At 37.9% G+C, this 27,567-nt stretch overlaps 1 protein-coding gene across 1 annotated transcript; it reads left to right on the top strand.

Annotated features, from left to right (window-relative positions):
• Window positions 1–1,103: 1,103 nt before the first annotated feature.
• On the top strand, window positions 1,104–17,381 carry LOC120312052 (platelet-derived growth factor D-like; the record flags this gene model as incomplete). The annotated part of the gene is made up of 3 exons (XM_039352255.1): window positions 1,104–1,308; window positions 5,952–6,132; window positions 16,872–17,381. Coding segments are annotated over 3 exons (815 nt in total), but the record flags the coding sequence as incomplete, so codon positions are not given.
• Window positions 17,382–27,567: the final 10,186 nt, after the last annotated feature.

The raw sequence follows: 27,567 nt of genomic DNA, 5'->3' as shown, positions 1-27,567 counted from the left end.
TCTAGTCTTCTCATAGAGAAGTAAATATCCTGTTTTCAATTAAAAATAACCCTTCTGGTGCCCCATTGCTGATTGAGCAATAGTGTCTGCCCAAGGTGTTTACCCCAATATTGATCTAGCTAAGTGTGTTATACAAACAGAATCGATGAAAAGTGGCAACTGCCAGAGTTAAAGATTGGTAGAAAATGTATTCCAGAACATACATCTATACAATTCCTGGTTTTATTTCACTTCATAGTACCTCATCCACTGTAAAATAATTATTAAATTATAAAAATAAAATTTTAACAGTTTTAACAGTACTTGAATATCTGAATCTCACACATATACACAGGCAATAGGCAGATCCTTTCTGATTTCTAAAAAAAATACTATAGGACAGTGGTTCTCAACCTTTCTAATGCCGTGACCCCATAATACAGTTCCCCATGTTGTGGTGACCTCCAACCACTTATACATCACCGGGTGCCAGGGGCGTGGCCGAAGAAAAGGGGGAAAAAATGGCAGACAGCCTTGTTTGGCGACCCCCGTGAAATGGTCGTTCGACCCCAAATGGGGTCCCAACCCACAGGTTGAGAACCACTGCTATAGGAGAACCAGTTTGGTGTAGTGGTTAAGGCACACAAAGCCACCTGACGGACCTTGGGCCAGTCCCTCTCTCACAGACCCAAGAAGGAGACCTCTGAAAGGCCTTGCCCAGAAAACTGCAGGGATTAGTCCAAGCTGTTGCCAGGAATCCAAAACTGACTTAAAGATGCACACACAAAAGATAGTATGTTTGATTTCATTGATATAGTTTGCAACAAATATTCTATATCTATCTCTCTATCATCTATCTTTCTCTCTCTCTCTCTCTCTCTCTCTCTCTCTGTATCTATCTATCTATCTATCTATCTATCTATCTATCTATCTATCTTTCTCTCTCTCTCTCTCTCACTCTCTATCTCTGTACCTATCTATCATCTATCTGTTTATCTATCATCTATCTTTATCTCTCTCACTATCTCTGTATCTATTTATTTATCTATCATCTATCTATCATCATCATTTTTAAATGTTTAAAGTTTTGAATATTGATAACTCCTCTTTGTGATTATTAACAGAGACTAATCATCTCACAGCCTTATATAAGAAAGAGGAAACCATCCACGTTTGGGAAAATGGCTACATCCAGAGCCCTCGTTTCCCACACAATTATCCCAGGAATCTCTTGCTGACATGGAAGCTACGTTCACCAGGAAATGCTAGAATACAGCTGGTCTTCGATCATCAGTTTGGACTGGAGGAACCAGAAAATGACATCTGCAGGTAAGCCAATCAAAGCACTGAGGAGATCCAGTGTGGTTCATGATTGCTCACTTGGTAGAACAACTTCAAGGCAGGCAACAGTAAATTAGCCAAGTTTCATAGAGATGTTTTAAAAAATTAAGAACTGCAGTCTGACCAAACTTCTTTTCTTATTGATGGAAGATTTGAGATGCTCACCCAAGTTGAAGGAAATTGTTTATCAAACAATTTCCACTGATACCTGCTCAACATGGGGTGGACTTGCAAAGTCCCTCCACCAATAGCTAAACAGTTGTGGTTTTAAATGTAGCAGAAGGGAGAGGGGAGAGAGATTTATAATGCCTAATGACATTTCCCAGCCATTATTTCTGACTAATTCTTGTCTTTTCATGCATTCATTTTTATTTTATTTTGTAGTCTTGCTTTCCTCATCTCTATCAATTATGAAGTGTCTGTATGTTTTACGTGTTGCAAACTACTTTGCAAAGAAATAGAAATATATTTCTTTTCATAAATGAGACCATTAATTAAAAAGGTGGGCAGAAACTGCATTATCAAGATAAAATGTACTTTTGAATTAAAGTTATTCAACTATTTTTTGAAATGGGATCCCAGTTTTGCTCTTTTATACTACATATTATCAAATGTATTTTATTTCTGTGAAGCAGCTGAGAAAGCAAACTGTGGATGAGAAATGATATAAGGTATGAACAATGATTATTTTTATGCAGGACCTGTTCTTTGTAATGTTTATATGAATAAAAATAAGATTGGAGAACACAAAGTAACTATATTCCAAATTTTCTGTCTATTTAATACCTCTTTTGCATTCAAAGCATATGGGTGAATTTTATCCAATACTATGTCAATAAGATAATAATAATAATAATAACAACAACAACAATAAAAATAATAATAATAAAGTTGGAAGGGACCTTGGAGGTCATCTAGTCCAACATCCTGCTCAGGCAGGAAACCCTATACCATTTCAGACAAATGGCTGTCCATTCTCTTTTTAAAAACTTCCAGTGTTGGAGCATTCTGGAGGCAGGTTGTTCCACTGATTAATTGTTCTAACTGTCAGGAAATTTCTCCTTAGTTCTAGGTTGCTTCTCTCTTTGGTTAGTTTCCATCCATTGCTTCTTGTTGCGTCTTCAGGTGCTTTAAAAAAATAGCTTGACTTTGTGGCAATCTCTGAGATATTGGAACACTGCTATCATGTCACCTCTCATCCTTCTCTTCATTAAACTAGACATGCCCAATTCCAGCAACCTTTCCTTATATGTTTTAGCCTCCAGTCTCCTAATCATTTTTGTTGCTCTTCTTTGTACTCTTTCTAGAGTCTCAACATCTTTTTCACATCGTTGTGACCAAAACTGCATGCAGTATTCCAAGTGTGGCCTTACCAAGGCATCGTAAAGTGGTATTAATACTTCACGTGATCTTGATTCTATCCCTCTCTTAATGCAGCCTAGCAGTGTGTTGACTTTTTTGGCAGCTTGGTGTCGTCTGCAAATTTAATGTGTTCCCCATCTAGCCCCTCATCCAAATCATTGATAAAGATGTTGAAGAGCACTGGGCCCAGAACAGAGCCCCGGGGCACCCCACTGCACACTTCCCTCCATGTAGATGCAATTCCATTAAGGACTACATGCCGAGTATGGCCAGTCAGCCAGCTACAAATCCATCTGGTGGCGACGCTGTCTAATCCACATTTTTCTATGTTACCAAGTAGTAGGTTGTGGTCTGCTTTATCAAATCCCTTATTATATGCACAGCATTCCTCTGGTCCACTAATTTTGTCACTTGGTCAAAGAATGCAATAAGATTTGCCTGGCAGGATCTGTTTTTGATAAACCCATGTTGGCTTTCAGTAATGACTTTGTTTGCCTCTAGGTGTTCACTGATTCATTGCTTGATTATCTTTTCCAGAATCTTTCCAGGTATTGAGGTCAGGCTGATAGGTCGTAGTTTCCTGGATCCATTTTTTCCCCTTTTTTGAAGATGGGAACTACATCAGCTCTTTTCCAGTCCTCTGGGAGTTCTCCAGTGCTCCAGGATCTTTGAAAAATATAGTTCAGTGGTTCTGAGATCACATCTGCCAATTCCTTCAGAATCTTGGGGTGTAATCCATCTGGTCCTGGTGATTTGAACTGGTCTAGGGTAGACAGGTGCTCACTCACCATTTTTTTTTTTTTTTGCCTATCTTGACTTGTGTTTCTAATCTGTTTTTTACAATACTGTTTTTGATAGGTTGGACTGTTTTTTCCCTTTGTGTAAAGACAGATGCAAAAAACGAGTTTAGTTCTGCTTGGTTCCTGTTGCTTATCACCGTCTTTCCACATTCTCCCACTAATGGACCAATCATTTCCTTCACTTTTTTCTTGTTTTTTACATGTTGAAAAAAGCTTTTTTTGTTATTTTTTTACTTTTGTCACAAACCTTAGTTCATTTTGAGCCTTAGCTTTCCTCACTTCATCTTTTCAGGCTCAGGCTATTTGCTGATATTCTGCCTTAGTTATGTGCCCCTCTTTTCACTTTTTATGCTTGTCCTTTTTGTTTTTCAGTTTATCAGAAAGTTCTTTATGCAGCCATGCTGGTTTCTTTTGAGAGCTGTTATTTTTTCTTCTTCATTAGTATTGTGCTAGACTGGGCTTTTATAATCTCACTTTTCAAAATTTTCCAAGCTTCTTGAGTTGTTTTCCCCTTGAGGATTCTCATCCATTGAATCCTTCCCAAGCTCTCTCTAAGTTTATTCAAATTAGCTTTCTTAAAGTCCAAGATTCTAGTTTGAGTATGTTCTATTGCTTGTGCTTGCAAAATGTTGAATTCCAATATTGAATGACCATTCCCCCCGAAGGTTCCTGTGGGTTCAATGCCTTCTATCATTTCATTGCTGTTAGTGAGAATTAAATATGGCTGATACTCTTGTTCCCTTCTCTACTTTTTGGGAGACAAAGTTGTCTGCTAGGTTTATCAGGAATCTGTTTGATCTTCCACTTGATGCAGAGTTTGTCTCCCAGTTGATGTCAGGGTAATTAAAGTCTCCCATTACTGTTGTGATGTGCTTCCTACATACCTTAGTTAATTGATTAGCAAAATGCTCATCTATTTCCTCTGGTTGGGTGGCCTATAGTATACACCTATGCAATGTCATTTTTTTCCTTTTTATATTGACCCAAATGCATTCAAGACAGTTTTCATCATTGTTGTGCTCTATTTCTGTAGAGATGTAGTTATTTCTTATATAGAGAGCAACTCCACCTCCTCTTTTATTTGGTCTGTTTCTTTTAAATAATTTAAATCCCTCTAGCTATGTGTTCCATTTTGGGGTTTCATCCCACCAAGTTTCCATAATGGCAGCAATATCATATCTGCCCTCATTTACCTGAATTTCTAGTTCACCCTGTTTACTGCTCATACTCTGTTTGTTGGTGTATAGACATTTGAGTCCTTTATGACTGACCTTGCGTTTACTTTCTACATAACCTGTGTGGTTCCTGATTTCCCCTATTTTCTTACCACCTGTTTGATTAGTGCACTTGGTGTGGCACTCACTATTAAAAGCTTGATTTTGCTTGACAGCTAGGTTGATATTCTTGTCCACACACACCTCTATATTACATGCACTGATAACCCTATAATTTGTAGATTGCCGAGGATAGGAATGTTCTGTATCAATTAACTCACTGTCTCCATTGTTCAGTTTAAATATTTCTCCAGGAAATCTGTGAATTTATTGTCAAGTAACTCAGTCCCTTTCCTTGATGGATGCAAACCATTTCTTTTGTACACTTTTTCATTGGACCAGCTGCAGACATTGTGACTAATATAAGCAAAGTGTTTCCCTTTACACCACTCCTTTAGTCACATATTGAATTCTGCTATATGCTGGCCTTTTCCATTTTGTTCCTTATACACTGGTTAAAACCTCTGAAAAAGCAAGCCTACAACGTGTCCTGCTAAGTTCCTACCCCAAGCACTGGAAATATTCTGCACAGAGAATACATCTTTTTGGGACAGATCGTTAGTGCCAAGATGTACAATAGCATCCATATCACAGTCCTTGCTGGCATTCTTGACTATCTTAAAAGTATCTTATTGACACTGTCTGAAAATCCCACCATCAACTTCCCAGAGAACTGAGCAGACTTTTGAAGTTGGGCTGTAGTCATTATTTTTATTTTCTAAAAATGTCCCTGTGATTTTCAGTGCCAACGTGGAAATGTTGCAGAACAAAAGATGAGAATGATGTCTCATTAAAGATGATGCTAGAAGCTTCAGGGATCATGGTGGTGCAGTAATTAGAATACAGTATTGCAGGCTATCTCTGCCCATTGCCAGGAGTTCGATCCTGACCCACTCAAAGTTGACTCATCCTTCCATCCTTCCAAGGTTGGCAAAATGAGATGCCAGGTTGTTAGGAGCAATATGCTGATTCTGTAAACTGCTTAGAGAGAACTATAAAGCATTATCGAGTGGTATATAAGTCTAAGAGCTATTGCTAGAGGCTGATTTTGGCTTTCTAGAATCCCAGATTTCCCATTATTTTTTTAAATAAAAGGATCGTTAAAATGTCAAATGTTCACTCTCATCTGCTGCCTTGCATCACTTTGTAAATTACATTTCTCTGCAAAATTGCTAATCTCTCACCTTCACTCCAGATATGATTTTGTGGAAGTGGAGGATATTTCCGAAATTAGCACTCTCATCCGAGGACGGTGGTGTGGATATAAAGAAGTTCCTCCCAAAATTACATCAAAGACAAACCAGCTGAAGATCACCTTCAAATCAGATGACTTCTTTGTGGCTAAACCAGGATTCAAGATTTACTATTCCCTGGTGGTGAGTAACATGATGGTGGCTGGAGACGAAACAAAGGACTGCAGTAGGGTACAAGAAATGATTGGGGAAGGAAGAAAGAATAATAAACTTCCAAGTTAAGATAATTAATACTACTTCCCTTTGGGGAACATGTAGTATGATCATTTATGATGAAATCAGCAAAAGAGGAAAACTTTAATTAAAATTCACTACTCTTCATTTTAATAACATATATTGGAATACTATACATTTGGGGCTAGAATAATCAGGTGAAGGCAACGACAGAGATTTCCCTCCCCCCCTCAAAAAATACTATGAAAGTGACACTCTTATTCAGTTCCAACATGATCTCATTTGAAGTCAAAGGCGGGGAGGAAAATGCCTTCAAGTGTTGAAGCTCCTGAAGCTAAGCAAAACACACACAGGTCATTTATTTATTTATTTATTTAGAAAGTTTATATAGCTGCCTATTCACTCACAATGACTCTAGGCAGCTTACAAATAATAAAAACACAATGAAGAAAAAAATAAAAATAAAAAATAACACACATACCCCCAGTGACAGCACACAATTAAATGAACCATTTGATAGGCTCCACCGCACTCTGGATTCCCCAGGCCCACTGGCAAAACCTTCTGGGCCTTCAGGGCCTTCCAAAAGACTATCAAAGTGGGGGCCAGTCTAATTTCAGAAGGGATATTCCAGAGGGAGGGAGCCACAATGGAGAAGGCCCTTCTTCTGGGTCCTGCCAGATGAGCCTCCTTAGGGGATGGGACCTGCAACATTCCTTTTCTCCTGGCTCTAATGGGTCAGGAGGATGTGACTAGCAAAAGATGGCCCCAAAGATGCAGATAGGGCTCAACAAATTATTATATTTTGAATACACTGTGTGAAGATCTGGATCTCCACAGAAATAATCCAATGCTAGGAAAGTTTGGAGGAAAGGGAAGATCAGCAGTAAGAGTTGTGGACTCAGTTACAGTGAAAAGGGGTGTGTTTTTGGAAGAAGTGAAGGGCCAAGTTAAGGACATATCATCATAGAGAAAATCTATCTATGAGTCAACACCAACTGATAGCACATAATCAGTCAGGTGCTCAGCATGATTATCTGGTGGATAATGTAGGCTCTGTGGGAGTGGCACAATGGCCTAGAGGTGAAGATACTCGCCTCCTACTCAGAAGGTTGAAAGTTCAATCCTAGGCAGTGACAGATGTTTCTCTATCCAGGCATTAAAAAAAAATATCTACTGTGAACTCTGCATAGGCATCAGGAATGGTATCTGGCCAATAAATGCTCAGCTCCACTCAGTTGCCGTGACTCCACCCCAAAACAAGGGATTAAAGGTTCATAAAAAGAAGAAAAATGTAGGTTCTGTAGCTACTTTTCAGAATAGAAGCAAATTGTTGGAATATCCTCAATATCTTACTCAGACTGAAAACATTGTTTAAGGAAGCAACATTGTACTTCACTGTAGAACTTTTATTTACTTATTTATTAGATATATGTGCTGCCCATCTTTGTCACATGACTCTGGGTCACTTACAATTGGAAAAGAGGGAAAAGAGGAAATGTGGACATACCAGCTTACTTTTCCCAATCCTGTAATATCAACCCACCATGCAGAATTGTTGAGTGTGAAATGTATGTGAGAAATACCTTCCTATGACTGTATATTAGAATATAAATATAATAAATTGTGATAGATACTCCACAAGGGAAAGCAGTTGATCAAGCAATCCAAAAATGAGATTTATGCTTTAGTTGTTTGCAGCTAGAAATTTATTTTAAAAATAAACATGCCAATTAGCAACTGTCTGTAGACAGAATTCTTATGAGCTAGGTAATTATATTAGTGTCACAGTAATGACATTCTGCTTCTCATAATATACATTTCAAGGCATGTTGAAACCTGAGAAAACATCTTACTGGGGAAAAAACCCCAGCTGCTATTTAGTTTTCTGCACTTTTTTCTTTTTTTTACTTTATGGATTTCTATTATGAATGGGCAGAGAAATTCTTCTGCCTTTTCCTGCAGTTGTCCTCCTGTTTGGTCAGAGGGTTTGCTTTAGAATTAATTATTCCAAAGGAGAGGAGAAATTCTGAGTTACAAGGAAGGGCAGACATCTGTGACTTTCTTGTCTTTCATTGCATCATTCTCTCTTTATCCGTCTCAATGACTGTAACTGTATGTGAGAATGACCTTGGGAGATAAGAGAAAGAACTGCAAAGTAGGCAGATAAAAGGCACCTGAGCTGGCAAGAGAAATAGGGACTTGGCAAATGTATCATAAGGAACTCTCCCTAGTTTCCTGGACTGTATAGGTGAGGGGGGGGCAGATGTAATTTCAATCTTCAAAGATTCTGTGAATGTAATCCTACATACAATAAGGACAGAGTTAATATTTCTGAGTGTGCTTCTATCTGGACTACTTCCCCAGGTTGACCTTGTCTCCCACACTTCCATTAAGTTCCAGCAAAACAAAAAATAAAAACAGTATAGTATTTTTCCCATATAATAATGCTAAATATGATTATTAAAAAGTGAGTTATGACTTTGATAAGTTGATGAAAAATTATTTGGAGAAATTTAAAGAAAAAATTTCTCTGCCCATATATTGGGTGAAAAATTTCAGAGGACAGTTTTTGTTTTGCTATTGCTATTGTCACTGAGGAGGTAGAGTCTTCCTCTTGGACAATGTGGATGGACAGAATTGTGACCCAACTGTCAAGCACCAGGGAAATCAGGAGATCCAGGCAGTTCAAATGAGTATAAACATTTATTGCAAGCTTAAGCTCTCTACAAGAATCTGAACTACTAACAGCCAAAGGAAATTGGTGGTTGATAAGGATAAAAGAAATTCAAGGTAGGCTGGACTTAGATCTCTTGTGGGCGTGAAGGGATTCATGACTAATGATGCTTTTGACCCCTCTCTCTGGCTCAGCCTGGTCATCTCCTACACCAACACATCTGCAACCTGCAGCCTGGGAAAGATTAACTTTTGTGACTATAATGACCTCTTATTTCATGGTAAATGTTGTGGGAAATTATTGGAATTACTGGAAGAATTGCATCTTGTTATGGGCTTGATAAAGGGAAAATCCAACCCTTCTAGAGAATATTGGAGAAATCGTTCAGCTAATTTCCCTGTTCATAAACTTAGTGGAGAGCCTCAAGTGGTATTTATGTCCAACTTCCATTTTTATTACACAAGCCAGTGAGACATATATACTCCAGGAGCATTTCAAGACAATAACTAAGGAAGAGGAAATAGTATGGGAGCTTCAGTGCTGAAAAATCCAGAAGAATCCAGATATGGCCCCTTTGGACTCAGAATACTTAGTTAAACAGGATATTGACATAGATCTCCAAAGCTATCCTCATGAGTTAAGTTACTATACTGTGGAAGCCTTTAATTTGAAGGCAATTTAGCAAAACAACAATTTATGATATTGCTTTCCCTGGAGTACCACAATGCATAAGAATTAAGCACTGCTGCTTTGTGTGATATTTCCAAAGGATCTCTCCTATAACTTGCCAGCTTTATGAGAAACTGTGTACAATTAATTCAAAACCCTGGGGCTTCAGGAAACAAGAAAATATACAACTTTGCAAAAGTGCAGAGATTTGTGTGGGGTTTTTTTTCAGGAGGGGAAAATGGATGAGTTTGTTTCCAAGGATCTGTGATGTCAAGGTTATGCATAGAAAGTCAATTTTGCTTGCCAGCAGCATTTCTAAGAGAACATGGTCCTAAACTGCTTGGAAATTAGAAGGGCTTTTCTAGATTGTGAGACCTCTGAGCATTTCATGCACATTTAAAGGAAGAGATCCAAGCATTTCTTTTTTCTGCATGAAGTAGAAAATAATATAGAATTATCTCCATTTTTTTAATCGAATATATTCTTCCTGGGCATGCTGCAAACACAAAAGCAAACTGTTGTAATTTGATACTCTCCTGATATGATGGACTATAATTCTCACCCCAGTACAATCAGTTGAGAATTATGTCTGTAATACACCACTATGACCAGTAGGCTCTAGTTTGGAGAAACAGAGTGATACCACAAGCGGCTTCAATGTCTCTTTGAGTATTTCATTATGAGGAAGCTTATGCAGAAGTTGCACCAGTGCCATTTTGAAAAATTTTCAGCGTTTTTAATTGATCTACAATTTGACAAAAGCAAATTGCTTTCAAATAAGAAGAGACATTTGGAGAAACTCTCATCAATATAAAGGCCTCACAATTCATTTATTTGTTTAAAATATTTGTATCCCGTTTTTCTTTTTTTAAAACAAAAAAAAAACACCTTCAAGGCAGCTTATAATTAAATTATTCAGGGCACGTGTAACTCTTTCGATGTACAATCCTTTTTCCAGACGTCTGAACCCTTCCTGTCTTGCTATATTTGAGAGACATTCCAAGGGAAGAAAACAAGAAGAAATTTCTCCCGTTTGGTCTTTTAGATTGGGAAATGAGGACAGTCAGAGAGGTTTTACAGTGATAGAAAGACTTGTGACAGAAAACAGCATTACCTGAAGTTGTATAATGGTATGTGCAAATGATCTTGGGAGACAGGAGGAAGAGCTGCAGACTAGACCAGGGCTTTTCAACCTTTTCATTGATTGTACCACTTTTAGGATATGGCAATATTCGGGTACCACCTTGCAAGGTGTCAAAAACTTGACCAAAAAAAAAAAACCCTATTCAAAGTTGCAATTGCACTGAAATGACTTATGACCATTTTTCACACTTATGTCCATTGCAGCATGCCCAGGGTCATGTGATTTATATTTGGATACTTGGCAACTGATTCATATTTATGATGGTCACAGTGTCCCAGGATCATGTGATCTCCTTTTGCAACCTTTTGACAAGCAAAATCAATGGCAGGGCTGCTGGTGACCAAGTGCTAAGGCGGAACTTCCTTCCCTCCTTCCCTGCCTCCCTCTTTCTCATTCCCATCTCCTTTTGAAGGAAAAAAATTGAAACCCCCCCCCCATATTTTCCCTCTTCCATATATTCATCAAACAAGGAAAAGCCTCCAGAGACCGAAAAGACAAGTCTCTGAGGGAACTAGCTTAAAAAATCACATTCCCCTTTAAGAATTAGCTAATGGCTAGAAAGGAAAGTTAAGAAGCTGGCAGCCAGTACTTAAGGAAGAAAAAAATGTATTAATACTGGCAGCCTCCCCAAATGGCTCCATTCATAAGTAAAGGAATGCTACAGGCAAAATCCATTCAGGAAAAAAATACTTCAAAATCCCTTGCAGCAAAACTTACAGCTAACAATAGCAGAGCAATAGAATCTAACATGAGATATCAGCCATCAGCCAAATAGAAATTGCCAAACACTCCTTAAGAACACAAAGCCCACATTGCACAAATCTCAGAACTTCAAAAGCACATAAGAATCCATCTCCCTCCCTCCCTCAGTATTTTACCTCCAGACGATGCTGCCTTTCTTCATTCCTCATGGAGGATGACCCCTCCCCCACTGCATTTCTTGCCTGTTTTTTGCTACCAGCACAAGTGGCTGCCACAGAAGTTGTAGATCAGCTCATGGCCAGCCTGCTTGATCTCCTCTCCCCCACCTCCTCCTTCCTTCCCTTTGGTGCAGCTAGAGCTGATTCATCCTCCTCCCAAGGCTGTCTCTTTTTTTCTCTCTCCCCCTCCCGCCCAAACTGCCTCCTTTTATAGCCTCTCCTATCTCCGCCCCCCTCCTCCTCGTTTCTCTTTCAGGTGAACCAGAAGTGACCCTGGGGCCTTTGCCTCGCCCCAGCCACTCTGCAGCTGTGAGAGGATTCTCTCACAGTAAAACACACAACAACAACAACAACAACAACAATAATAATAATAATAATAATAATAATAATAATAATAATAATAATAGAGTTGGAAGGGCCCTTGGATGATGGGTGACATGATAGCAGTATTCCAATATCTCAGGGGTTGCCACAAAGAAGAGGGAGTCAAGCTATTCTCCAAAGCACCTGAAGGCAGGACAAGAAGCAACGAATGGAAACTAACCAAGGAGAGAAGCAACCTAGAACTAAGGAGAAATTTCCTGACACTTAGAACAATTAATCAGTGGAACAACTTGCCTCCAGAAGCTGTGAATGCTCCAACACTGGAAGTTTTTAAGAAGAGACTGGACAGCCATTTGTCTGAAATCAGATTATTCGCTTAAATTATTATGATTTAGTAACATGAAGTGGAGTACCATTTGGTTGTGTTTTTTTTTCTTATGAATGGACTTATTCTGAATTGCATTGCACTCATGTCGGAAGCACCGAGGCACTTCCAGGTTGAAAGGATTAGCTAGTGACATCACCCTTGCCCTGGGGAATGCCTAGTTGAGGGCTCCTTTCATGTCCCCAGCAGGAGCTAGAGCAAAGCTCACCTTGCTCTTGGGCCTCAAATGTGAGCTTGCTAACTTCCAACCCAGCATCCTAACCACGTGAGCCACTGTGCTCCTAAACTTATTCTGAATGAAAACATTGTTTATTGTTTTAAGAAAAAGACAAGAAGAGATATCCTCCATATTGTTGCCTAGAAAGTATCATGGATGATCCATGTAATTATCAGAACTGAGTTCAACTCAAGGGCATCTTGGCTTTGTAGCCTCTCTAAGGATTTTATCACATATAATTTCAAAAGGAAAAAGGGGTGGAGAAATGGACAAGACAGAATTCAATTTCTAGACAATCAGACAACCACTGCCAAAAGAACATATATAGTGTATTTTGAACATCAACACATTGTAGAAGATTCTCACAGAGGAAGTGAAAGATTGGTACATCAGGGAAGTCACCACAGTATTTCTGGGCACTAATGCTTCAGACTTGCAGCTCTGCTTGATTGTATATTATTTTAATTAAAAGAAAAATTATTAAATAGAAAGCAATGTGACAATCTCTGACGTAGTCTTCAATATCATCCTAATGTATACAAATGTCTCTAGGCCCCCTACTGAATTAAATAATAATAATAAATAGCAAGTGGTTTTAGTCCAGGGCTTTATTTGGAATCATGCCCAGGTGCCCAGAAAGATGGCAAAAGTAACCTCAGGTGGTGGAGAGGCAAGGTCATTAGTTTGCTCTCCAGTAAATCAGTGTTTAAATTATCACATCCATCATCATGCACTGATCAAGCAATCCCCAGAAGCAGCCATCACTGGAAACATACATAGCATGTTCTCAGTGCCAAATACAGCCCCCCCCCCAATTGTTTACTTCCAGCATCAAATATTTTGGACATCTGAAGCAGTGTACATATGGTTTTGCTAAATATATGAGTCCTACTTGGATATGCTAATCTTCCAAGTGATTAGAGTCACTCACGATACTTTGTGGACCACCTGATGTTTGGCCCCTCTTCAGTTTCAAATTCTGGAAGGTCATCATTGCAAATTATGTGGACAGATAACAAAAGTAGTGTAGACTATTCGCTTCTGGGGTTGGCTTTCCATTTCATTGCTTTTGGTGGGAATCAGGATAACAGCAAGCCTGCTGTCATTCTAGTAATTCTAACCATTGAATTAGATTGGGGCTAATAGGGCTTATAATAAGTACCACAGTGAATTATCATGAGTTTAAACAAAGAAGGTACTAGGACTTTACAGGATATAGACTTCAACAGAATCACAATGCATATGCTTTCACATTAACATGGAAATTCATTTAGCCACTTCCACCTTTCTCTATTTTTATAAATAAATGTATGGCATATTTAAAAAATAAAATCAATGGAATGACTCTAACCTTAGACAACCTTAGAAATCAAACCCTAGTTTGTTGATGACTAGCTGACTTCTCATTGATTTTCAAGAAGTCTGCTCTAAGTATATTCCATTCAGATACCCAGTTGAAAAATAAATATTAAAAAACATTGTCAGGTCAGATGGGTAGATTTTTAAAAGTTTAAATGCAGGGAGCTCACATTTGGTCACATGGGAAGTTTTGTAAATTGGAAAGTTCTTAGTAGCATGCACAGTGATTTAACTGTTAGAAAACTCATGAGTTGTTTCACTCGTTCAAGGAAAGTCCACAACATTGTACATTCAATCAAGTTCCTGATGCCCAAACAGAGCTTTTGTTGATGGGCAGACCTTTTTATCTTCATCTCAGATGCAAAGTTCAAAATTAAATATATCACCTCCCTCACTATGAGAATTGCAGAAAATTGTCTAAACTAATACACGTAGCCACACCACTTTGTAGATGCTGAATAGAATCTGTATAATGTAACACACTAGATCAGATCATTAGAAAATATTTTCATACGCCAGAATTTGGCTATATTGTAATTAAATTAGCTTCTGATATGAATAGAAAAGAGCTCTTGAATATAGCCTGAGGGCTGTTGAGTCATTCTACGTATAGGTTTGCAAGCACTACCAATTCAATTGGACATATTCATCGTATTTATTTTTAATTCCAAATTACTATACTAGAATTTTTTTTCATGAAAGTAGGTTAAATTATTAGAGTTGATATTTGCTTCCCATTAGATTTATAAATCTTCATAGAAGACAAATCCTAATCAACTTGTGCAAATCATATTCAGAGTCAAATAAATCCATTTAAAAACAATGAAAAATCTGTTTTAAAGAGAAAAAAAACTATACAATCATTTAGCAAAGCAAATTCTTGTAAAGTTTCAGGAACTACTTCAGGCCTTCCTCCTGCCTTTTGAAGATGCATTTTCCTCAGAGGTCCATCTTTCTCCCATATTGATCCCAGCTATACAACACAATACTTCATAAATTATATTTAGTTCAACCTTTCCAGCATTATGCAAGTCAGAAAAACTATTTCATTCACCAGGTTTTTGTTAACTGATTTTAGTGGTAATTTTGATTTATATTTTTAATCTATAATCTAAGTTTTTAGGTTTTTAATTTTGTAAGCAATTTTAAGGACTTCCCAGGTATATGTATTGATTAAATAAATAAATAAATTGCTTCTCTGCTTAATGGTAGGGCTGGCTCTGTTTTTATGTACTTTCAGAGGCTATTCATTGCTTTCAATCATTGCTAATTGAATGATTTACAAATTCATTAGCCATTATGGATACATTATACTTTTATAGATAGAAGTATTGATTTCCATCAGAATATTTATTTGTAAAATTTATTTACAAATAATTCTTCAGATAGTTTTTGTAGCATTGGATACTAGTAACCACTAGGAGTTATTTGTAGGATTAAGTCAAATACTAGCAATGTTTTATATATCGCACTAGTACCAGAATCGACAGTTTCTTTCTGTTTTATTTATTATTATTTATTATTCCATTAGTATTATTCCATTATTCCATAGTAACCATTAGAAAGGAATGCAGACGCTGAGAGTAAAGGAAAAAGCTATTAGGCTATCTCATTAAAGAATCTCTCAAGAGAGAAACCTCTTTCATTGTATAGTTCTTTCAGCTTTTCCAAAAGCCTGATCTTGTTTTAAAAACTTGAATGAATAGACCTTTTATCATTCCTTCAGAGAGATCATCTCAAAGAAAAATCTGTCTGACAGGAAAAATTTTCCTCATTGTGAGCTTATATTTTTCCCTTCCTTTAATGTCTTCCTATTACCCATGCTGTCTTCTGCCATTTAAAGATCTATACTCTGTCTCTCCTTCACTGTTTCATCTCTTTCAAATATCTGAATCAATATTCATTGTTTTTAGTTCTTATGTGAAAGAACGGCATTCAAATCTCCATCCTTTTTAAAATTATACATACTGTTCCATCCATTGCCTCTTACATTTGGTATCCGTTGACATCACAATGCCCACAACAGCTCTGAATGGCACCCAGGCACTCCCAAAATTATAAATTTGTAAAAATGGGCAAATTCTTATGAGATTCTCCAATCATATAAGATTTCAGTGTCTTCACATTATTTCAAAGAGATTAGATCAACAAGATTTCGCCAAATTAGGCAATCTCATTATATTTTTCACTCATTTCCGTTTCTGTTTTTATTTTATTTTATTGTACAAAAATAAATTGCCAACTTCTTGTTCTATAAGACTATAATCATAATATTTATTTGACAAATTTCACACTATATTGCAGCAGAATTGTTTTATAGATCTAGATTTCTGTTCTTGGAATTGTAATAGCTTTCTTCACTTGAGCCATATGTCATAGTAATTATGATATTCAGTAGAAAAATGAAGGGAACTCTAGGACATTTTAGATCAGTGGGTATTGAGCCTTAAACCACAAAACCACATTATGCCCATTCTGAAGCAAAAAAATGTTAGGTTCGAATCTGAATCACTTACACCAAAGATCTCAAACTCTGGGTCATGACCTACCAAAGCATCGGGAACATTTAAAAAAAAATTGAATTGGGTGATCACATTTATTTTTATAACACTAATAATATTTTCCTGGTCAAACAGTGATCATGGTCTGCAGTGAATGTTGAAAGATGGTCAGACAGTTTCACACTAAGTAGCAACTTCTATTCCATGTGTTTTGTAATGTTGTGTGCATTGTCTTTGGGCACCTATAGAAGTATACATATTATTGAACTTTGATATATTCATCTGTTATTTTAAATTTTAAGCTTTTGAAAATGTTTTTTCTTGTATGAGAAGAAAAAAAATAATAAAGATGACCAACTTTCCAGGAATGCTGATAAAACTAAATCTAAATGCAGGAAGAAGAAAACATCTTTCAATAAGTTATATTTATTTCTTCTCTGTCTCCAAAACCCATGAAATGACATGATCAGATAGATTCACTTGTCATTTTAGAGCAGACTTCCCCAACCTTTTGGAGTTGGCCTGGAGTGGGAGGAAGAGGGGAAAGAAAGGATGGTACAAACACTCGTCGCTCGCATGATTGGGACCGCAAAGACCTATGACACTCGTAACAATGCTCAAGTGAGTGGGGACGCAAATGCTCATGATGACGTTCACACAAGTGGGGCCATGAACATCCGCGGCAAAACTCACATGAGTTGGGCCATGAATACCCATAATACTCACAGCATGGCTCACGTGACTGGGGCAATGAACGCCCATGATGATGCTCATGTGAGTTGGGCCGTGAACTCCCACGATGCTTGTGACAATGCGTGCACGTGGGGTTGTGTGCTGGCCAGCCACTCACGTGGTCCAATGGCCAATAGGCCACAGGCCAGTATTGGGCTGCGGCCTACAGGTTGGGGACCTCTGTTTTAGAACATTATACCAAAGGAGAGTAGAAAGCAGAAAGTACAACTTAAGGTTCTACAGTCGTATTTAACCCTAAAAATGTCTTCAGTATGTCTCCAAGAACACCCCAATACTTGCTATAAAATGTCATCTTTAATCTACCAAAAGGGGGCGGAGTTATATCAATGGCTAATATATCATTAATATGATTTTAGCTAAATACAAACGAATTCCAAACAAGTTAACTTTTTCTCCTGATCCTGTTTATTTTGCAACATACCATTCAAAAAAGTAGTTATAATTTCAGTCTAAAAAGGTGCATTTAAGTTACACAGGAATTTATCCATTTTCCCCAATGTATTGTCCTCTAAATGGGTTGAATTAGAACTTGCATTATCCTTAGCCAGAATGATCAATAGTTCTATTGTCTGGAAATGATAAGATTTAGGGTCCAATTCATCTAAAAGTCAGTAGCTAAGGAAGTTTGCCCTAATCTTAACTGGTAGTAGCTTTCTGGCTCCTTGGACAAATCTCTGCCATCACCTAAATACATCCTGATTCTTTTCTTAAGGAGAAAGCCCATGGAATGAATTTAGAGATCTTCTCCCTATATTCGTTTTGCCCTTGCCATTTGAATACATTTTTTTTGTTTTTAAATAAAAATTATTGGGTAGCTCAGTAAAAGGACATCAAATAAATATTTGTTCAGCTGCTTGGTTTCAGCTGCCGCGCATTTAGAAGCACTGATTGGACAGTTTTCCAAATGAACGGTTATTTACTGTAAAGTAGGACACCCTATTTAGTGGAACATGGTTTCAGCTATTCCTCCAATTATTAGGCATATTTGTTAAGTTAAGGGTAGATTGAAAGCCGGCTCATTTGAGCATCTAAATAAATAATAATTCCCTGAGAAATGCATTTCTTGTTTGAACACACTGAGACTGGCTGGGATTAACAAGACAGTGGGTAATAATCAGGTGCCTTGCAGGTAATTTATCTCTTTCACAATTATGAGCAAATAAAATTTGTCTCCTTTCTCCTCTTAGCCGAAGTTCATTGTGCTTGCAGTGCTCCCTCAGTGCTGGTTCAGGTACACCCACTAGATGCATTTAGAAAGAGATTAAAAGTATAGAAAGTGCTTATTCATGCACCCAAACATTTGATGCTGATAAACCATTATTTTTATTCTACAGCTGCTTAAATGGCATTCCCATTTAAAAGGGAAAAGGGAAAAAAAATGAATGCTTTTTCCGACACAAGATTAAGTAGTATTTCTTGACAGTATCATCCTTTGATTTTGTGCATTAGTTAGCTTTGCAGAACACATTGCCTTCATCCAGTAATGAATTTTCTGGATTTGCAAAGCAAATTGAGTAATAAACTAATTAGTCAGGGTAGAGTCATACAACCTGTTAAATCACAGAAAAACTAACTTTACCCAAGCTTAACCTATTATATAAACATGCAGACACTAGATTTTTGGATGATCTAGTTAAATGTCTCAATCATCACTGAATGATTAATATTCCAGTCTATAACATTGACTTTTGAATTAGATATGCATGTAAAATTTATCGGATTTGATTTTTTTGATGGCTAGAATTTCTGTGTGGCTTAAATTTCAGATAAAGTAATCACAGAAAATATCTTTAAAATATTGTATTCTTTCTAGTGAAGCCTTTTATGTAGCCAATAGGAGGAGTTTAAAATTTGCTATATATTGATTATGTAGAGATAGTATATTATTCTGCTCTTTCTGGTTGTGAAGTATCCCATAACTTTTAGGATAGCCAACTTCTGTACTGTGAAAATGGCCCAACATATTTTTCAGCATGTATTTTTGGATGGGATGGGCTCTCTTTAGAATTTTACAAATCTGTGTGTCATGATCATATTTGATGGGGAAAAAGATGTAGATGACAACTTGTAATATTCAACATAACTCACATGCCCTAGCTTGATTTTTAGGCGTGCGTCTCACCCCAAAACTAGGGCTTATTTTGGGGGTAGGACTTATTTTAGGCCTACCCCAAAAAGCTAGGGCTTATTTGTGGGGTATGTCTTACGTTCGGGGAAACACGATAGTCAAAATTTCTTGGCCGGCAAGATTCAAAAAAGGTCTTTCCTGCTGGCATGAGTGGGGTAGGCTAGTACCATTGGGGCAATGGTTCATCATTAACTTCTATATCAGTTACTAAATTCTACTAGTTAAATAATAACTAACTATATTACTAACTTTCTACTAATGTAGAATTTCAGAAAGAACTAGGCTTTTTTCCAAAATAAAATCTTAATATCTTTTAAAGACTTTTCTTTTTTTTCTTTTGTACAAAAACATGAGAAATCAATGTTTCACAATTAATGGAAGGAAAGAAATCTCCCTCATGAATTTCAGACTATTAGGCTTAGATCAGTTTAAAACAGTCCAAACAGCAGTATTCTTTTCTGCTTCCACTAATTCAGCATCTTTTGATCCCACTGGTAAACAATGAATCTGGCAAAAGACTATGCTTTTAATCTTCAGAGACAGAGAAAGGTCTCTTGTTATTATCTTCTTGGAAAGTTCTTCTTTAATTTGGAGATTACACAAACACATACCCTAATTCTTCACCTTCTGTCTGAACAGCGATACATTCTCCTTCAGGAAGGGAGATAAATGAATTGCTTTAACTTCTGTTCTCCCTGTGAAACATGACATTTCTCTTATATGTTTACTGAGAAATTAAATGGAATCCACAGAGCTTCTAAAAAGTCAATGAATCTTCAAGTAAATTCAGTAAGACAAGTTCATGTTCTGCCCACAGCCAAAAGATCTTGCACATAGATGGATGCTTTAGAGCACACCTGGCTTTCCCTTCCTCCCACCATGCAATTGAACAAATGTGCACTTAGGTGTGATATCAAAGTGTTATAGAAAAATCCAATATCCTTGCTTAGCCTTCCTTTGAGTGCACATCTCTGCAATGCAGCTAACACCAATTAAACCCAAATATGCTATAAAACAACAATTAGGAGTCCAAGTACAAAATGTAATTAACCAGAATCTAATTAATCAAGCAACACTGCACTGAGAAGGAAAGGAAAAGACTAGCCCAATAGCCACTGGGGAATATTTTGTTTTAACTGTCATTTATTTATTTGTTTGTTAATGGGTGGTGCAGTGGCTCAGTGGTTAAGATGCTGGGCTTGTGGGCTGGAAAGCCAGCAGCTCAGGTTTGAGACCTGAGCACCACGCAATGGGGTGAGTTCCCATCCAGCTCCTGCCAACCTAGCAGTTCAAAAACATGCAAATGCACGTAGATAAATAGGGACCAGAGGGAAGGTAACCATGCTCCGAGATGTCATGCTGGCCATATGACCATAGAAATGTCTTCAGACAGTGCTGGTTCAATGGCATTGAAACAGAGATGAGCACTACTCCCTATAGTTGGCAACAACTAGTCGAATAAAATCTATAGGGACTGCTTTTTGTTTGTTATTTGAGTTATTATTTTAACAAATAACTCTAGGCAGTGAACATATCAAACACAACTTCCTCCTATTTTCCCCCACAACAAAATTTAAATTGGTGCTGATTTGATTTAAGTTGGTGATTCAAAATCTAAAAATGATCCGGTTCAGATATGTGATCTGAGGGCAACCAGATCCAATTTGAAACAAAGATTTGCCCATATTGAAATGTCTGAAGGTTTTTCATTTTTGGGAAAATGGAATATAAATAGGCATCTCCACAGGGGAAGGAATCAAAAAGTCAAAATGATATCCACAACTGAAGGGTTGCCTGTTTGTTTGTTTGTTTGTTTGTTTGTTTGTTTGTTTGTTTAACATGCCACCCACCTCACTGTTGAAGCTACTTTGGTACATGCTTTAAAGCAGGGCTTTTCAACCTTTTCACCCATTGTACCACTTTTAGGATATGGCAATATCCAAGTGCCACCAGTCGCCTAGCAAGATGTCAAAAACTTGATGACCAAAAAAAAGAGGAAAAAAATAATGATAAAGTACAGATAGTCCTCGACTTACAACAGTTCACTTAGTGACTGTTCAAAGTTACAATGAAAAAAGTGCCCCCCAAGCCACAGCCGAGCAAGACACCTGCCTGCCCGCCCGGCAGTGCTCTTCCTCCTGTCCGAGGTTTTCATTGTTGTGAGCATTTCTGTTGAGGATTGGCAGTGGAGGTGGGGTGGGGTGGTGTTTGGTTTTTGTCCCTCCCCCCCCCCGTCTGCTAGGTGATTGCAGAAGGTTTTGATCATTTCACATGACCCTGGGACACTGTGACCATCATAAATATGAATCAGTTGCCAAGCATCTGAATGTAAATCACAAGACCCTGGAGATGCTGCAACATTCCAGCTGATTGGCACTTCTTCTGAGCTCACCAGAAGTACCAGGATCAGTGCTGCTTTCCAGCTGATTGGTGCTTCTTCAGGGCTTAGCAGAAGCACCAGGATCAGCGCCGAGCTCCAGCTGGAGCCTAGCACTGATCCTGGCGCTTCTGCTGAACCGTGACAGTCCCAAAGAAGTGCCAATCAGCTGGAAACTGATCCTGGAGTTTCCGCTGAGCTCTGACAGCCTGCAGCTCCAGCCATCTCTCGCTCAGGCTTGTGCGGTGCTGCCACCGGTTCAGCTCATTCCCCTCCCCCGCTACCACTTTTCTAGGATGGTAGCATACTACCTGCCGGGTGCCAATGTACCACAGGTGGTACCCGTACCACTGGTTGAGAAGCCCTGCTTCAAAGTATATTTTTTAAAAAAATAATAATTGAGTTTTGACTACAAAGTTGTAGCCAGTGTCTTGATTTGTTTAACATCTATAGACTATTATCATGACTGGCTCAAGGTTGACTCAGCCTTCCATCTTTCTGAGGTCAGTAAAATGAGGACCCAGATTGCTGGTGGCAATATGCTAACTCTGTAAACTGCTTAGAGAGGGCTGTAAAGGACTATGAAGTGGTATATAATTCTAAGTCCTATTGCTAAGTGCCATCTATAGACACTTGTGAATGTACAGTAGCATTAATAATTATCCCTGGCAAGTTTCGTTAGAACACCTCCAAGGGTTTTTTCCATAACATTTTTTTTAAAAAAAAATTCTCTCCAGTATTTCTTTGGAGGCATGAGGAATGGACAATAGAAGAGCCTTCAAACTGTCATGCAGTTATCTTAGAAAGCAATTGACTGAACCAATGCAGAAAGTAACCTATTGCAATATAAACACAGACACATTCAAAAAGCTTTTTTTAAAAAAATTAAAAAAAATAAGCTCCTGTTAATCCCTAGCTTTTCTGGCCTGGAAGGTTTAGCGTGACAAATGACAAATGTCTTTGTGGGATGAAGTTAATGTACTGGCTCTGATCACTGATTTCTGAGATCAAAAGAGTTGGCAGTTACTTTGCAAATTTGATCCCTTCCCCTCAGGAAAGACTTGGTGAAATAAAAGCTATGGCTTGGTGGTTATCTTTCCTCTACTTTGAAGGCAGGAGGTATTAACCCAGCACCCATCCATTTGTGGTCAGGAGATTTAAATCCATCCCAGATGTTTGTAGAGAAATGTGTGGATGACCTTGGGGGATGAAGGAAAGAGATGTTGCCTAGGATACAATCAGACAAGAGAGGCAGGAACCCCAGTGGCTTAACAATAAGAGGAATAAACAATGGAAGGACCACCCGTAGTGGATCAAGTTATTAAAAATAGCGGTGGGAAGTTTGTATCTTCAGTTTGTATCTGAAGTGTATCTTCAGACTTGCAATATTCTGTTAATGTAGCTTGTTACTGTCAATATGTGAAATTAGGCATTTTATAGAATGCCAAGGAATTCTATAGAATGCCAAAAATGGGACGTCGAAGTATGAAACACTTAATATATCACACATTTCCTAGGCATTCTGTGCAATGCCAGCAGGCAAGCCAGCAAAATATAAAATACTCCCACTAAAATGCTATTCTAGCCTTCCATATTGCAACAAGTAAGTTAATACTGGTCTTTTTCTCTTGTTTTTTTTTAATAAGAAAGTCCTGTACTTAATCCTAACCCTAACCCTTTTCATGACTCTCTTATCATGCTTTGCCTAAATAGCTCTTATCATCCTGCATAACACCTAGGCATTATATACAATGCCTGGGGAAAGTATATAGCATATTAAAATAACACAGACATTTTTTTACTTTCCCTAAAAATATTACACATTCTATAGATTTCCTAGGCATTCTATACAATGTCATCTTTTCACACATTGCCAATAACAGCCTTAGTATAAAGTAGAATTAGCTCATCTAGTCATGTTGTCTATCTGGTTTATCTGGGAAGGACTGACAATTTTAAGCATAAGACTATATGCAGATTGCTGAAATCTCCATTGAGTCCCTAATAGTGTTGACTGGTTGAGCAGAAGAGAACATTTCAGTAATGTAAGAGAGCAAAGTTAAGACATATGGCTATCTCCAATGAGATGTATTATTACATAAGGTTGATGTAGCCTTATCACTCTAAAAACTTGCACAAGGCGAAGAGTTAATGATCTTTAAACTGAGTAGCTGGCTACCTATTTCAAAGCCAGAGAATCCATCATGCCACTTAGTGTCCCCAATTCCACTGGGACATTCATTCAATATGACATTGAAATTGCAACTTATGTACTGCTTAAGATTGCCAGATCTGCACTGCAAAGATCTACATGATGGTAGAGGGCAGTAAAGAGATGTAGAAAAGTACAGCTCTATTTTGCTAACTTGTGGTCTGAATTTTTGTACTGATCTCATAATTCTAATAATGTGTGTAACAATCTAGAAGTAGTAGAAAAGCCATCAATCTGCAAAGTGCTTTGAAAATTCTTGATTCAGATTTGCTCTTCGAAGCAAATTCCCACCCTTTGATATGCATATCTGTTTCAATGGGGTGGTGTGATCAAAGCTTTGCCAAATCAAAAACCTCTTTCAAAGCTTTGCACAGCGTTGCTAATGAATGTCTAGAAAAGGTAGGTTTGTTTTTATACTAAAAAATGTAACAAAAAGGAAACAAAAGAAAGATCTACTGAAAGGGAATTCTAAAGACTTGGTGACAAGGTCCAAGGTAAAATCTCCTTCAACCTAAGCTCAATTCTCTCAAGTCAAACATCATCCATGTTATATGTTGGCAATAACAGAAGCAGCCTGCTTTTGCTTTCTTCTAGAATGTCTTTTTTAAACTTTTCAACTGTACTGGGCCTCCATCTTAGTCAGGTTCACGATTGCCATGGTGTCCATGGACTCCCAGACTGTTTCTGATTCTACACCCAAAAAAATCTGAACTGCCAGTTGGACCACAGAGTCAGGGAAACTGTCACATAGCAGGGAGACTGATACAGTAGCAGCAATCCCACCTGATCTTAGGGTTGCAAGTAAGCCCAAAAGAACATGCAATGTCCATGAAAAGTTGTACTCCAAATTCTTCCAATCTATATTGTTTCATAGCTTTGATCTGGAATGCATGTGCTAGAAAAGGTTATATCTAGCAAACAGAGCTTGAGATTTTTGTAGTTTATAAAAGGAACAAAATAGACAAATAACTGGATGCATGTAATAATGCCATACACTACTGTTCACATAGAAGACAACATTAGTTGGAATGAAGCATCTGGAACAAAAGTTCCAAGAAGTGCCCATCCAAGACCACCTTGCATAGTAAGTTTTAAAAAGAAACACATTTAAAACCCACCCTTTTAAAATAAAAATAAAAAAGCACCCAAAAACAAAGACAAAGCATTTCACTTCTACTAACTTCTAAGGCAAGAATCTTCAAACCTGGCCCTTTTATGACTTGTGGATTTCAACTCCCAGAATTCCTCAGCCAGCATGCCTGGCTGAGGAATTCTGGGAGTTGAAGTCCACAAGTCATAAAAGGGCCAAGTTTGAAGACCCCTGTTCTAAGGCTTTCTCTTTTTTTAGGACTCCAGGCAGTTAGGAGGTTTCTGTCCCATATTACCCACCTTTCCAACTGCAAATAGAACTAAGAAAGAGAGAAAGCACTTGACATTAATTATTTTCAATGCTAAACTAAGTCAATATTCTAATTTAACCATGGTTTGTTAAATGAGTCACAATTAGCTAGACCAGTGGTTCTCAACCTTTTTAATGCCGTGACCCCCAACCAGTCGTAAGTCGAGGATTACTCAACCAGTCATAAGTCGAGGACTACTAAACTGGTGCAGCACCGTTTGCAGAATGGGACTTTTGGCGGGCTCAGCAGGGCAGAGACAGCCTGGACAATTCCTATTGGCTTTTGAAAGCCAATAGAATTAGACTCTATTCAAGAGAGTCTATTCTATTTTGGCTTTCAAAAGCCAATAGAATAAAAGGGAGTAGCACAGCTAAGGAAAAGGGGGAAAAATGGTGGACTGCGTTGTTTGGCGACCCCCGTGAAATGGTCGTTCGACCCCAAATGGGGTCCCAACCCACAGGTTGAGAACCACTGAGCTAAACTCACATAGTGTTAAAATATAAACATGGGGTTTTTTTACAAAACACAGGGACTAAGTTTACACACACAGAAAGCCAGGAGCAAACAAACTATTATATAGCTTAATAGAATGTCTGAATCCAGCCAGTGGCTACATTCTCAGAGGTTATAATATTTTTCCATCAGTAGTAAGGAAACCAGCAGTCAGGAAATATGCAGAATAACAGAGTTGGAAGGGACCTTGGAGATCTTTTAGTCCAACTCCTTACTAAAGCAGAAAAATCCTGTGCCATTTCAAACAAATGACTTTCCAATTTCTTCTTAAAATCCTCCAGTGTTGGAGGACACTCAACTTCTGGAAACAAACCATTCCACTGATTAATTGATCTGTTTAATTGTTCTATGCAGCTGACTAGCATTTGGTAGAATAGCCATGAAGACCTTGGAAAACATTCTATGCTTACAAAAATCAAAATTGTGCAAGGCATGTTATTCACTGTGATACTCCTTTGAAGTGAAAGTTGGATTTTAAAGAAGCTGGATAGAAAATGTATTAATACTTTTAAACTTGGTATTGAAGAAGACTTTTGAGAATACTGTGGATTGTCAAGAAAACAAAACAATGTGTCATCAAACAAACCAACTAAAGTTTTCACTCAAAGTACAAATGACCAGGCTGAAATTATCCTACTTCAGACACATTGTGTGGAGTGGAGAAGATTCTAATGTTGAGAAAGATGGAAGGAAAGAGAAGAGAAAGAGGGATGGATTCAGTCATGGTGGCTAAGGGTAGATTATCGTGGAGAAAATCTATGTGTGTGATCAAATAGAGGAGGGGTCTTCAAACTTGGCCCTTTTTATGACTTGTGGACTTCAACTCCCAGAATTCCTCAGCCAGGCATGCTACACTGATGATGAGGCACGACCACAAACCACAAGTCATAAAAGGGCCAAGTTTGAAGACCCCTGAAATAGAGGCAAGAATGACTTAATGGTACACAGTCAATCAGTCAATCAATCAATATTGTTTACCAACATTCAAAAATCACCCATGCTCGGTTTACATAATGATCAGAAAGAAAGAAAGTCTCACATTGGGTTTTTAACTGACTGGATTGTGTGGTGTAAGCAACAAAGAATCTCTCTTCCTGCTGCCCAGCATATTTCAGAAGTCAAAGCCAGGGTAGAAAGTAAGAAGAAACCCAGAGGAAAAAAATAATTGCTGCTTTTTCTTTTAAAAGCTGAGAGCAGATGGAGATAAGACAAGAAGGAATAAAAAATATGAGAGGGTGAGAAAAATACTAAGCTCTGCAGTTATGAATAGACTGACAAGAAGATTGCAAAGAACGTCCAATTTGCTTTTCCTTCATCCCATTCAAACTTGCTGGAAATGTAGCTAAAATAACCACAAAAAGTATCAAACGAAGTGTGAGGGTGGAACCACAAAGACCTAAGAGGTCTTCAAATTATTTTTTTAAGCAATAGAAAGCAGAAGGGGCACTCCAGAAACAGAAGGGGCATTTCAGGCGAATTTTAGAACTTGTCAATAGGGATTAGTTTGTTAAATAATTAATTGGGTGCATATTGGATAGAATAATAATTGCATAAGCCTTTAAGATGAGCTGAAAGACATTTGGGAATCCAGCCATTGCTAATAATAATAAACAAGTCTGTCACAATAATGCCAGAAATCTTAATCAGTTCATCAGCTGATTAATTGTTGACATTTGCATATGAAATGCATTGTTTTAAATGCAAAATGACATTTTGATCTGCAACTCTAACCAACCTGGGAGTGATCCCTGCAGAAGTGTAATCTAGAGTGCTGTATGCTACACCCTGTTGCCCAACTAAAAAGT

Source organism: Crotalus tigris, unplaced genomic scaffold (genome assembly GCF_016545835.1).
Source record: "Crotalus tigris isolate CLP2741 ecotype Arizona unplaced genomic scaffold, ASM1654583v1 scf7180000018418.208101, whole genome shotgun sequence".
Lineage (NCBI taxonomy): Eukaryota > Metazoa > Chordata > Lepidosauria > Squamata > Viperidae > Crotalus > Crotalus tigris.
The sequence above is the reverse complement of the archived record's forward strand: the minus strand, read 5'-3'. Positions and strand labels throughout refer to the sequence as shown.